Source organism: Microtus pennsylvanicus, chromosome 11, assembly GCF_037038515.1.
Source record: "Microtus pennsylvanicus isolate mMicPen1 chromosome 11, mMicPen1.hap1, whole genome shotgun sequence".
NCBI classification, from domain to species: Eukaryota; Metazoa; Chordata; class Mammalia; order Rodentia; family Cricetidae; genus Microtus; species Microtus pennsylvanicus.
Window position 1 is genome coordinate 38,122,936 of NC_134589.1, and position 13,276 is coordinate 38,136,211.

General features: G+C 53.9%; 1 protein-coding gene across 3 annotated transcripts; it reads right to left on the reverse strand.

The window, feature by feature from the left end:
• Positions 1–50: 50 nt before the first annotated feature.
• On the reverse strand, positions 51–12,076 carry Rasl10b (RAS like family 10 member B). 3 transcript variants are annotated; one of them, XM_075991332.1, is made up of 4 exons: positions 11,732–12,076; positions 8,283–8,639; positions 3,038–3,162; positions 51–2,508 (listed from the first exon to the last, which is right to left on the reverse strand). In XM_075991332.1, exons 2-4 carry the CDS (start codon positions 8,496–8,498, stop codon positions 2,238–2,240), a joined length of 612 nt encoding a protein of 203 aa, XP_075847447.1. In that variant the 5' UTR covers positions 8,499–8,639; positions 11,732–12,076; the 3' UTR covers positions 51–2,237. The 3 variants fall into 3 exon arrangements, with proteins under 3 accessions (XP_075847447.1, XP_075847448.1, XP_075847446.1); XM_075991333.1 differs by lacking the exon at positions 11,732–12,076 and adding an exon at positions 11,238–11,526 and having other exon boundaries at positions 8,283–8,634; XM_075991331.1 differs by lacking the exon at positions 11,732–12,076 and adding an exon at positions 11,238–11,526.
• Between the last annotated feature and the right edge of the window lie 1,200 nt (positions 12,077–13,276).

Here is a 13,276-nt window from a genome sequence, read left to right on the forward strand (position 1 = left end):
GGGGTGGGGACCCATTCCACCCTCCATGAGCAACAGAGCTGACACCGAGGTAGAGAAACGAGGGAAAACACTCCCTGATTTTTAATCTGACTTCCGATAACAGCTCAATGGGTGTCACACACTTCCAGACCCTGTGTGGGAAACCCTGGTTGGGGAAGGGAAGGACAGAGACTCAGAATGAGGGTGAAGGGACCTGAAATCCAAGACCTGGGATGAAGAGGAAAGGGTGAGGGGGGCTACATTCCAATGGTTTCCCCCGGGGGGGCAGCCAGAGAGAGGCCTGGATCCCCCCACCCTCGCCTCAAGTGCCTCAGCGTTGGGGGGGGGGTGAATGGGCACATGAGATGCTACCATCTTTACCCCACGCCCCGTGGAACCAGGGGTGGGGCTGCAGGAGAGGAAAGTGGGCATCTCTCCTAACCCTTCCAGCCACTTTTAAGTGTGGGGAAGGGGAGCCCCACCACCTCTATTTCAGAGGGAGGCTCAGAGAGGGCAAGTTACTAGCCCCAAATTTTGCAGGACAGCAAGGACTAGAACCCAGAATGCTGGGCTGCCCACGGTCAGGGCGGCTGCTGCTGTACTGCAGTGCCCCGCTGGGTGGAGGGAGTGAGATTCAGTAGGTGAAGCAGAAGAGAGAATCATGGATTCCCTCCCACACGGGAACACCACAAATTCCCCGCCCCTACCCCCGCCCCCAGATCCCTCCCCATAACCTCTCTGGGTACCTGATTTCCTGGTCTGTGCACTGCAGCCCGGGAAAAGGCCAGGCATCCTATGTACCCCTCTTAACAAAGGGTCCTTATTATCCTCCCAACTGGACCAGGGCTGAGGCTGAGGGATCAGCCTCAAGAACTCTCTTCGGCCGGCTGGGGCAGGGGACGTGGCACCACCATTTCTTCCTCCCTCCCTCCAAGTCCCCCATCAGTCCCTCAGGCCATTCCTAGAATCTCTAGGATTATTATTTCTAAATCGGTACAAAACTGACAGTGATCAGCTCCGGTGACGAGAGGTAGAAACCCGGCCAGGCAGCCGGGGAAAATGGGGTGGGTAAGTTAGGGCATAGGGCCAACCTGGTGTTAGGACAAGGGGTCAGATCCTGAGGGCCTCCACCTATGGGTGGGGATGCATGCCTAGCTCCCCCAGGCACAAGAAGCTCCCTCATTCTTTTCTCGGCTCTGCCCCTACACAGACTGATCAAGACAACCTGAGACCTGATGGAGGCAGAGTCTTAAGCAGTTGGACTGAGGTGGCACTGGGACACAGAATTACCATTGGCATAACCTGACCCCCTCCTGGGCACCACCTTGCCCACCACCCCCAGTCCCCCACAACTCAACCTTCCATAATACAGCAGACCATCCCAGTGCAGGAGGTAATGCAGAAGTAGGACCTAGCATCATGGAGAGAAAACTATCCTTAGGGCAATTTTCTCTCCACACTGTCAAACAAAAGGAATTTTAGCCCGGGGCCCATCTGGCTTTGGGGTCAGGAAGGGTGAGGGGCACCCGGCAGGGACCATTGAATTAAGGCTGGAAAGTAGGTGGTTGCGTCTCTGGGGGCTGCTGGGCAGGGAGGTCTCCCTGGATGAGGAAGAGCTCTGCCTTCTCTCCCTGACGGCTGTGGGACCTCAGCCCTCGGACCCCTTGGCTTTGGTCCTTGGGCCACTTGCCTCTCTCTGCCCTGTGCCAGTGGCGCTGCCGGTGAGAAGGCATCGCAAAGCTGCCAGGACCTGCGACAAGGGGATGGACGAAATGAGAGCCCTGTGAGCGGAGCTGGGGGACCGGGAGGGACACTGAAGGGAAGACAGGACAAATGAGGACGGACAGATACTTGAGTGGACAGACATTGCAAAAGGGGACACGTGGCAAAGACAGACACACTGTAGGGAAGATGAGCAGGGGCCCGGCCAAGACAGCACCTCCTCATCCCACCCTCCATTTCACACGCTCAGCCCTCAGATTGTGGCGCCCCCTGGGGCCGGGCACTACACTACAGCACTGAAGGTGGCTGTCCCAGGGAGACCCAGGTTGGAGGGGAGGACTGGGGAGTGGCGGGGAGGCTCCCTCTCGCCCTCTGATTCTCGTGGGGGGAGGTGTGTGGCTGCAGGAGTGCTTCAGGCCGGGAGCCCAGAGTTCTCCTCCGGGGATTCCCGCTCTAGCCCACGTGTCCCGAGGGAGGCTGGCCCCGCCCTGGCCTCTCTTCCGCTGGGACAGTGCTGCAGCAGGGCGCACGCAGCGTCACATGATGGCGCAGCGGTTGCGGCGCAGCGCGCCCTGGAAGCGCAGGGCGGCGTGCACGTGTTTGCAGCGGGCGCAGCCCACACTCTTGAGCAGCTCGCTGAAGAGCAGCAGGATGTGCCAGTTGTACTTGGCCGAGCACTCCACGTAGCCACACTTCCAGGTCTTCCGCACCAAGTGCGACACGTTCCAGCGCGGAATCACGCGTCCGCGTTGCAGGTCGCGCTTGTTGCCCACGATGATGATGGGCGTCTCGGAGGTGCCGATCACCCTGAGGGTCGAAACAGAATTCTGAAAACGCTGCCAGTCTCAAAAACCACTGGACTCTGAGCTAGCGTGTACTCTGACCAGGTGTAGCCCCAGCCCCTTGGGGGAAGGTTACATCTCTAAAAGGCACGTCTTAGGATGCAAGAAAGTCGATACTATTGTCTGTTTTACAGACAAAGAAACTGAGGCTTATATGTCAACTGATCTGAGGCCATGTACCCCCAGCCCCTGCTCTTTACCGCCATGTAAAAAGCAGGGGTCCCAAAATGAGTCAATAGAAGTAGGGTATGTGACTCACACCTGTAATTACAGCACTAGGGGGCCTGAGGCAGGGGGATTTTGAGTTCATAACCAGCCTGGCTACATAGTTGGAAAGAAAGGAAGAAAGAGAAAAGGGTGGGGGGACACGTGGGAACCAGAAAAGGCATACATTTCCCTGTGACCTGTGTTCCCCCCTTGCCCCTGTCCCCCTTTTTGGAGACAGGCCACCATTAGGGCGCCCACGGAGACAACAGACCGTCACAGCTCCTCACCTCGTCTCCAGGATCTGCTGACGGATAGTCTTGACGTACTCAAAGCTGTCAAAGCAGCAGATGTCATAGACCAGGATGTAGGCGTGGACGCTCCGGAGTCCCCTGCAGCAGGCATCTGCCCACTCCTGTAACACCCCCGGCCAATACCCCTGTCAGAGCAGCCACGAGGCCTCCCAGCCCCCAGCCACCCTGTCAAACAGTGTTCTCACCTACACCACACCGGAGCTTCCTATCCCCTCCCCCGCAGAAGGCCAGGTTCCCCAGCGCGCAGGTGCTCAGAGCTGTAACTTCTCCTCCCCAGTCAGGAGAGAGCAAGTCACAGGCTGACTGACTTTTTGGCCCACCACACTACCTTGTGAGGATCTGGAGATTAGCTCTAATTCATCCATCCATCCAGTCCTTTGTTCAACACGCATTTATGAATCCCCCGAAGAGCACAACCCTGACCGAGCGATTCTACCTACTGTATTATCTTCCAAGGCTTACATGAAGCTCCCACCCAGGACAGCCCGGACTTGCCACCCTCCCTACAAGCAGAGGACTGTGTCCAGCCTCTCCTGCGTCTGAGGTCATGGATTATACCCTAGTTACAGCTATCCTATTTCTGTTTCCTCGCAACTACAGTGAGCACCCAGGAGGGCCAGGGCCCTGTTTTTGTTTTGTTTTCCATTTTATACACTCCTTACTTTTGTCCCTTGTTAAGTGGGGTTTTAGCTTCTGAACCGCAGTAATCATACTGGTAAGCTCTCTCCATGGTGCTGAAACCAACAGTGCCCGCAACCAGGAGCAAGGTAAATCCTATCCCTAATTTAACAGCCCTTGGATTGCAGCCTGAATGTAGTAAGCCAGGGGGAAAAAATGAGACTGGAAGCAGAAGGGGGCGGAGGAGACACAGAACAGAAGCCTAAGGAGTTCCAGAAAGATGGGATTGCTTTAAGGACTAAGTCTTCCTATGTAACCCGAGCTGGCCTTGAACTCTTGGTCCTCCTGCCTCTGCCTCTCAGCTGTTGGGATTACAGGCATGCACCACCATGCCTAGCTTGGCTATTTAAATGTTTTTAAAAATACTTCTGTCTGTGAGAACTTCTCATGGAGGGGCTTCAGCTCAAGATGAATAGGCCCTTGGAAAGACTAAATGTGTTAACGAGAAGGTTCCCTAAGGACTAATTAGATAGTTAATCTGCCATCAGATGTAAGTGCAAAAGGATGTTAGGGAAGACAGTGTATAGAAAGGAGGTTCCCAAAGCTTCGGGGGGGCAGAGGCCTTGTGGGGGCAAAGGAAACTAGGGTCTCTCCTCATAAGGGCCCACGGAGAAGAAGGGGAGGAAAGGGGCGGGTTGCAGCCATAGGGCAGAGCCTGGCACGTATGGGATCCTGAGCTCCATCTTCAGCACACACAAAAAGGAAGGCCAGAAGGATGTGGAGGCCCAGCTTCAGGCCCAGCTTGCATGCGGTCGAGGTAAGAATTTCAGCTGAAGCAGAAGGGGGCAGACTTGGGTGGCAGCTGTGGAGTGTGAGTCTGACTTCAGAATGGCGCTTCCAGCTTCAAAGCTCGGGAGATGCTGCGGTGGATTCCCCTGGGGAGATGATGTGGCATCTCTGTGCTGAGGTTTTAATTTCTGGTGCAGAGGCAGGATGCAGAGGACAGAGCTAAGAATGTAGGAAGCCATAAATCTGCTTTCTCCCAGACCAGGAAACCTTGATTTGGTGGGACACCATTACGGGAGGTGCTGGTGGTGTCAGGGGCCTGCAGGCCTATGCATACAACCCGTCTCACCCCTGGGAAGAGGGAGGGAGGATAGATTCCATTCTGCAAGCCCTCCCCCAGCTGCTGGAAAGAGGCTGCCAGGCTGCAGCCCCATTCTTCCCCCAACACACTGCCTCCTCAAGGGGACCCCACGATGCCTCCCACTCACTCATCTCAGGAGGCTTCCTAAAGGGAACAACAGAAAGCCCCAGATTGGCTGGGCTGTCCCTCCACTTCTTGACTGAAAGGAGGGATGGAGAACGCTCAGCTTTCCTGCCAGTGTGCTTCATGGAGGGTTCTCATTTGTTCTCCCAGAGGCCATCTGTGGGCTGGATTGAGTCAAAGAATGGACTGAACACACAGCCCAGTGGTAAAGAATGTGCTTATCACACACAAGGCCCTGGGCTCGGCCCCTAGCTGACAAAGACAGAAACAGAGGCAGAGAAATGGGAATTGGGTCTAAGTCCGGGGATATAGTTTAGGGGCTCAGTCACCTGGCTTTAGCCATGTGTTTCCAGGCATCTCCTTTGGCAGGCTGCCCATGCCCTCTAACTTCAGCTTCCTGCTCTGAAGGAGGAGAAGGGACTGTGGAAGGTAACAGGCCCAGACTCTAGGAAGCATTACTTTCTTTTATTCCTAGAAAGCAGCCATCAAAACTCTTAAGGTTGATATTTGACTGTAGAGCCTTCAAGGTCCCTTCTTGAGACTTCTGTACTCAGAGTCCCTAACTGTGCTCCAGCAGTGGCATCCTTGAGATCTTAGCATCTAATAGAAGGGTCAGTCAAGAAGAAAAGGGTCACCAGGTGTGGTGATGCGTACTTTCAACCCCAAGATTGGAAAGCAGAGGCAGATGGATCTCTGTGAGTTGGAGGCCAGCCTAGTCTATATAGTAAGTTCCACGATATCCAGGGTTGTGTATGTAGGGAGACCCTGTCTCAGAAACAGAAGGAAGAGGAAGAAGAAAAGGAAGAGAAGGAGGAGGAGAATCACACAAACATGGTGCTGCATGCCTTTAATCCTAGCACTTGGGACAGAGAGGCTGGAGTTCAAGGTCATCCTTGGCTATAGAAAAAGTTCCGGGTCAGCTTGAACTACACAAAACCCCACCTCAAAAACAAAACCCCCAATAATAAGAACCCCAAACAGGCAAATAATATTAGTAGTTCTTAGAAAGAAACCAAACCAAACCAAAACCAGAAACATAAAAGTCTTAAATATATAGAAAATGCACGACCTTCACTACGCAAAGATAGACCACACTGAAAATATCCTCTCTCATCTTCTAGACCAGTGGTTCTCAACCTTCCTAATGCTGCAACCCCTTAATACAGTTCCTCATGCTGTGGTGACCCCAACCATAAAATTATTTTGTCCCTACTTCATAACTGTAATTTTGCTACTGCTATGAATCATAATGTAAAGATCTGTTATTTAGGATCTCTGATAGGGTATCCCTCAAAGGGGTCACGACCCATAGGTTGAGAACCACTGTTCTAGAGTGTCAAAAAATCCCAGACTTCCATAGGATACACATAAAACTTTTAGAGAAGGGACTTTGGAGACACTTTCTAAATCCCATGTCTATTTATCTTTTGAATTGGCAACGCCATTTCTATTAACCGCTCCTGCAAATACCATGACCTACGTGCAAACTGACTTATACATAGGCTACTTATTTATTTTGGCATTGACCCAAATGGTCTAGAGAGTGAGGATGTCCTCCAGACAGAGGCAGGAAATATTAGCTCCAGTTACAATGTTAAGTGTGGTGTTGCACACCTTTAATCCCAAGATCTGAAGGCAGAGATAGATGGATCTCTTTGAGCCTGGTCTACATAATGAGTTCCAGGGCAGCCAGGGCTACATAGAAAGACCATGCCTCAAGAACAAATCAAAACAACAAACCCGCAAATACAAAAACAAAACAAACAAAAACCAAAATGTTAAATTAAAGAAGCAAGGGCCAGGTTTGGAGATGCATGCCTGTAATCCCAGCTACCCTGAGGACTATGCAGGAGGATTTTAAATTCAAGGCCAGCTGGGCAACAGAGCCATATCCTGTCTCTTAATGAAAACAGCGAGAAGAAGATAGAAGTCTGGGCATGGGGCTCGGCAGTAGAGTGCTAACTTACCACGTGGGAAACTCTGGGTTCTATCCTAAGCTTCAAACAACAGCCACAGCCACAGCCCAAAACAAGACACGGGGCATAGTGGGGTTGATTTTTATGGAAAAGGGGAGACTGAATGAAAATATGGTTTCTTGCTTGAGTGTCAATGAATCATCAGTGAGAATGGCTAGGGAGGGTTACTACAGAGAGAAGGGGCAGAGGCGGAACACGGATTGTGCGAGGCCACAGTTCAGGCATTTATGCCCCTGACCCATTCTGAAATTAGTAAAGACAGATACCAACTGAACGTGAAAGATGTACTTGGCATGGAGCCAGATTTCACCAAAATTTCCAAGTGAGAAGTAGAAGGTCCTGACCTCTCAGGCACACTGTGGATCAAATGCTTGGACCAGGTTTCTCCTTGGGGTGCTGAGTCAAATATTCACAGCAGGATGGGCCAAGGTTCTCCTGTTGGGGCAGCTGAGCTCCATCAGGCCCCAGCCAGAGATGGCTGAATTTGCTGTCACAACTGGCCAGGGCTTGTTCTTGTGTCTATGAAATGCCCACAAGCCTCTGCATTCTCTGGCCCATCCGGGGGAGCTCTGCTTCCACTTCCCCTGCAGCCAACTTCCTCCCAAGCCAGAGAGAGAGAGAGGTGTGAAAGCTCTGGTTCTAAAGCTGGGGAAGGTGCCTGGGAGTGGGGTGGAGGAGGGAGTGCGGGCAGTGGGGATGGTTAAATCTAATTCTGCAAGGGGTCGTGAGGCTGTCCTGGGGCTTGGGAATAAGGGTTCCCGAGAGAAAAGGCTTTGGGCAAAGGATCTGATTGGGGTCTCCAGAGTCATTGAGAACATCCCTTCTCAGGTCTCAGTCTGTCCTGCCGGCCCTTCTACAGATGACAGTGAGGGTGTGAGGCCATGGCAGGAGAGCTCAGCTTATGAACAGGCATTAGGGTTATTAGTTCTTTTTCCACTGCCTCTACTCTGTTGAGACATCACCTTCCCCGACGCAGTACACCTGAGCATGGTAGACCCTTCCAGCCAGGGCTGCGTTAGCTCTCCCACACCACCTTCAATCACAACCTTCATTACATTGCACAATAACTGTTAGTCCTTTCTCACCAGACTATGAGTTCCTTGAAAGCAAACTCCATATTCTGCTTTTGCTGACAATTCAGTCTTGGTGCCCATTGCAGGGCCTGGCACACATTAAACAATCATCAAACATCTTTGAAATTCACTAGCACACAAATGAGCAGCTTCTTGGGATGGCTTTAAGGAGGGAGGCCCAGGGTGTGGTGTGGAGTTCCTGGCGGTGGGGCCAGAGCTGGAGAGGTGGAGAGGGTTGGCGTCTCCTCTCCCTTGTCGCCTGACTGCCTCCACGGGCAGCTTACCTGCAGTGTATTGACGGGGAAGGCGCTGATGGGTGGAAAATCCAGGATCTGGAGGTCGTGCACATGGCCGTTCATGACCACAGCAGGCAGGTAGAGGCGGCGGGCGGTGGTGGGCACACAGACCTCGCTGAACTCGTTGTATAGGAACTGGCGCACGATGGCACTCTTGCCCACACCTCGCGCCCCGAGCACGGCCACCCGGTAGGTGGAGACCATGCCTCCCGCCCCACTCCGCCACCGCGTCCTTGCCTGGGGCTCCTCCGGGCTGCATATTCCAGGGGCTGGGGGCTCAGCCACCGTCAGGACCAACCATTGCTCCCTCTGCTTGCCTCTGGCCCTCTTCGGCCACCACCTAGACTGAGGGGACAAGAGTTGGGCTCAGTGCTCTGGGTCACCATCCCTGGACCTGTGCTGTTATTTTTCACCTCTGCATCTTTGCGGAAGCTGCCATTGCCACTTGGAAAGTCTCGCTTTTCCAGAACCACTATCTCAATCTATCCCCCCCCCCCCCCAGCTTCTTCACCTTCCTGCAAGCCCTGCTGTGCACGGTGCCCCGATTCCCCTCAACCTGCATACTTCAGTGTACAGCGGAGACAGCTCTAGACTTGGATTCAAATTCCAGGCCCAGCCCCAAACCTGGGATAAATGGCACCTCCTCTGGGTCTCAGTCACACCCTGGCTTCAGTGGAGGCCCTCACCCTGGCTTCAGTGGAGGCCCTCTTGGCATCCTCAGGGGAGGAAGCTCTTTTAGTGCAGGACTCATTATTTCGGACATCTTCATTTTGTGGCTCTCAGGAGATAACTTCCCATAGCAGTCTCCAGTTACCATGATGACCCAAAATGCCCCTAGCATTTCCCAAAGTCCCACTGAACTAGATGATTGCATTGACTCCGGAGAGCAACACAGTTGAGCACTGGCTGCCAGCCCGCCAACGCTGTTATCCTCGGTCAATACAATACCCCTAAGGGAAAAGTATTCCTATTTGCGCTTCAGAGAAGCTCCGTGTAGCCCCAAACCACACAACTAGGACCTGCCGCTACTTTCTACAGGTTGTGCGGCTTATCATGTTTAAGCGTAGTGACTCTAAACAGCGACAGACTAAAAGCAGTGTCTGAGTCTTTGACATCCCTTGGAGCTCAGAGGGCCTCGCAGCACACAGCTGCTGCTCAGGAAGAGGCTGGACTTGGAGATGAATTCATTAGTTTTCTGCTTGCTCAGTGCCTGTGACTTTTAGAGCTCGGACAAAACCCCCAGCTTTGATGATTTTTTTAGCTGTAGGTCTGTGGGTGAAACACCTGCTTTGGAGCCATGCGCTACACATATGTAAAGGGGAGCCAACAGCCCCCACTTCCAAGACAACCTAAGTAAATCTCTCAGCTGGAAGGAGACAACCTTCCTCCTGGGTTGAATGGTTAGTAAATGGGTACAGGGAGGTGGATTTACTAGGTCTTGAGGGTGCCATGGTTTCAGCCTCTGTGTGTGTGTGTGTGTTCTGGTAGATGCATGTTCTTTTCATATATATATGAATCGTTTCGATTCATAGCTGAATGTTCCCTCAACTGTCCTGGTTTAAAGCACTCAATCTACTGGTATGTATGCGTGCGCAATGGTAAATAAAAGACAGGGCTTGGAGTGAGAGTCATCAAGGTTTGATTCCCAGCCCTGCCATTCACCTAAGTATGACCTTGGCCAAGAAACTTCCTAGGTATGGTGAGATTGTTCATGGAAAAGCCCATGCCTGGCGCAGCGTGGGTAAGCAACAAACAGTGACTGCTGGCCACCTAAGGTTTTCCTGGATGCTCAGTCGGACTTCCTGGCCATCTTGGAAGGAGTCACGATTTACTGTTGTGTGGACTCACGTACTTGTGGTGTGTGTGCCTGGGCACCCATGCGCATGCCTATGATGCCTTTCACTTTGTTGAAGAGATAAACCACCAACAACAAAACAAGACCCCAGGGCCTCAGGGAAGCTAAGTCTAGGACTCTAACCTCCTTTGTGCCTCATGCATGTCCTTTCCCCAACAGGTGCTCTCTGCTGAGTCTGCTGCCAGCTGAGACAGGACCAACCCTCCCAACACAGGATCCCTTCAGGTCCTTAGGCCTTCGGGGCATTCCTGGATGCTGCCAGCTTGGCAAAGAGACTCAGCTGGGTTAATTACATAACAGCACAAGCAGATGGGGATGGGGGAGTCCGGAGCAATAAGAGAGGGCAAAGAACAAGGAAACGGAGTCTGGAGTCACTCTGGGTGTGGTGATTTGGAGGTTTCAGGATATACCCCTACCTGCAGATTCTCAAGCCCAAAAACCAACTCTTTCTTAGTAGTAGCAGAAACAAAAAACCAGGTACAGTCTGGGAGCCAAGGAGCAGGGGCAAGAATAGCCCCCTAGGCATGGGCCAGCCTCTGTAACTACCAGGCCTAAGTGTCCCCAACTCAAAGGGGACAGATATCTCCTCTTTCTTCCCTGGCACAGATCCTGGGTCTAAGCATTTTACTAAACCCATGCCTAGTTATGTGGGGTGAAAGGTCTGTCCTGGGAAGCAGGGCCCAAGCCCCCTGAGCTTCCCCAGGGCCTGCATTCTGCAGTGATCTGCAGACAGCTCTAGGCAATAGACAGGGGTCACACACTCAGGCCACAGCCTCTTTCCAGTCCCTTCCCTGGCCTGGACTTGGGTCTCTACCTCACACTGGGGAGGTCAGGGGCTTCTGAGGATCCTAAAGGCAGGGCCCTGCATGCTTGCGCGGTGTGTCCCCACCACGTTCGCACAGGGGTGGGGGCACCGGCGGATGCCGGGCTCCCGGTGACCCGATCGGTGGCAGGTGTGGGGGCTGTAGGAACCCCGCTGGCTTCCGGCCCCAGCTCCACTCCCGCGGCCGCTTCCTCGCCACCCCCGCCCCCCGCCTCCGGGCCGCCCCTCACCCCGCGGTCACCCCGCTCCTCCTCCTCCCGCTTACCCGGGGCCGTCCCGGCTGCCTGCCCCCTGCCCTGGCCGGCGCGGCCGCGCTCCCCCCGGGCTCCGGCGCTGCCTTGGGCTCCCCCGCCCGGGGGGAGAGTGAGGGGCGCCTCCCGCGGCCCGGGCGAGGCGGGCTGGGGCGCGGGGGGCCGCAGCACTGAGGGTCGCTCAGCTGCTCGCCCTGCGGAGCGCGCCGCCCCACTCGCACCGGCGGAGAGGGAGGCGGGCGCGGGGGGATCCGCTGGGTCCCCGAGCCCGACGGATTCACTTGGGCGCCGCGAGACCGGCTCCCCAGTCCCTAACCTAGACCTTCATCTCCCTCCTGACTCTCCCCCGGGAAAATGTGGCTCAAACCTGGAGGAGTCGGAGGCGGGGACCGAAAAGGCCCCGGAGCCTGTGGCTTCATTGCGATTGCCTGTCCTCACCGCCACCCACCCTGCCCCCAGCTGAGCTCTTGGTCCCCTCCTCCCCACGGTCTGTCCTTCCGACCCTTACCGGTCTGGTCAGTCAGTGACTGGCAGCTGCCCAGCGTGTGCCCTGCCCTGGGTGCTGACATCCAGGTTCTTTTGCTCCTCCACCCCCGGAGGACGGAGTAGAGGGTGGTCACTCTCGCCTTTCACTGCGGCAGGGAACAGCAGGCCAGGCTAGCGCCAAGCAAAGCTGGGCCCCTGCCAAAGCATGACCTCCACTCCTCTAAAACTGCAGTCCCTCTCCTCTGTGAGATCCCAGCATTCGCCAGGCTTGAGGGCGCAGTTTCTCTTGTATTTATTCTCAAGCAATCCTCATCAACATATTTTTATCAGTAGCTAACATCCTAGTATGCTAAGAGCTTTGCCTAAATCCTCAAGTTAAAGCCCCAGAACATTCCATGAAACAGGCTCTGTTTCCCCCATTCTACAGATGAGATCATTGAGGTTGAGAAAAGATGAGTAAGTCCTCGTATTTAAATGCAAAATGTGGAATACAAAGGCTGAGTCACTAGCTAGGCAGCTATGGAAAAGCTCAGCAGAGGGCTCACAGTCCAGTGGGAAGCCAAAGACAAATCCCTGTGTTCGAAGTCAAGGTGTCTGGGAGGGCAGAGCAGCCCAGCCAGTCCTGTAGAGGGCTCAGCAGAGGCTTGGCACAATAGTAGGGGCTTTAGGAGAGAGTGGAGAGACCTGACAGAACCCCACAGGCTGGAAGAATGGGGCCAGAAGATGTTGGGAGAGTTTAAGACAAGGTCTCTGGCTGCAAGATGTCAGCCAGTTCAGGTGCCTACGGCCAAGCTTGAGGACCTGGTTTTGGTTCCCCGGGATCCAAAGGAGAGAACTCCCATACATCCTCTGACCTCGAACTGTGACTCGTGTGCCTTCTTGACTGCTTTCTGCCTCCCTAAAAGAGTCTCAGAGACCCTCTTCTAGTTCTTTTCTTGGTGCAGCAAATACCTGACAAAAGTGGTTTCAGGGAGATAGGGTTTGGCCTGTGGTTTAGGGGGACAGTCTATTGTGGCCAGAAGGAGAAGTGGTGGGGATGAGAGGTGGCTGGCGGTATGTGGGCAGCCAGGAAGGGAACAGAGGTGAATGCTAGGTTAAGTGCATTTTTCCCCCTTTGCCTACATTCAGGTGGGTTTCCCCTCTTCACTTAAACTTCTCTGAAAACACCCTCACAGGCACACCCAGAGATGTGTTTCCTGGGTAATTTCAAATCCAGTGAAGTTGACAAGGAAAACTATCACTGACCCAAACCACCAGGAGTTCGTTCTTTTGTCCTGTACTGGATGGATAGGAAGCAAGACATCACAGCTGGGCATTAAATGCATGGCAAGGAGAAACTGGTCTGTGCCCATCCGCCAAGGGTTTTCCCCATTGTGACTGCATCCTCCTCCGAAGCTCCAACTAACTCACAGACCCTCTTCCCCTTCTCCCGTTGGGCTCTGTGTTTTGGGCATTTCCCCAACGGCTGTCTCCATCTCTGCTGGGCAGAAGGTGCAGTGCTCAGAAGCCTGGCTTCCCAGTCAGACAGCTCTGTATTTGATTTCAGCCCTGCCCTGTACTGTGTGAT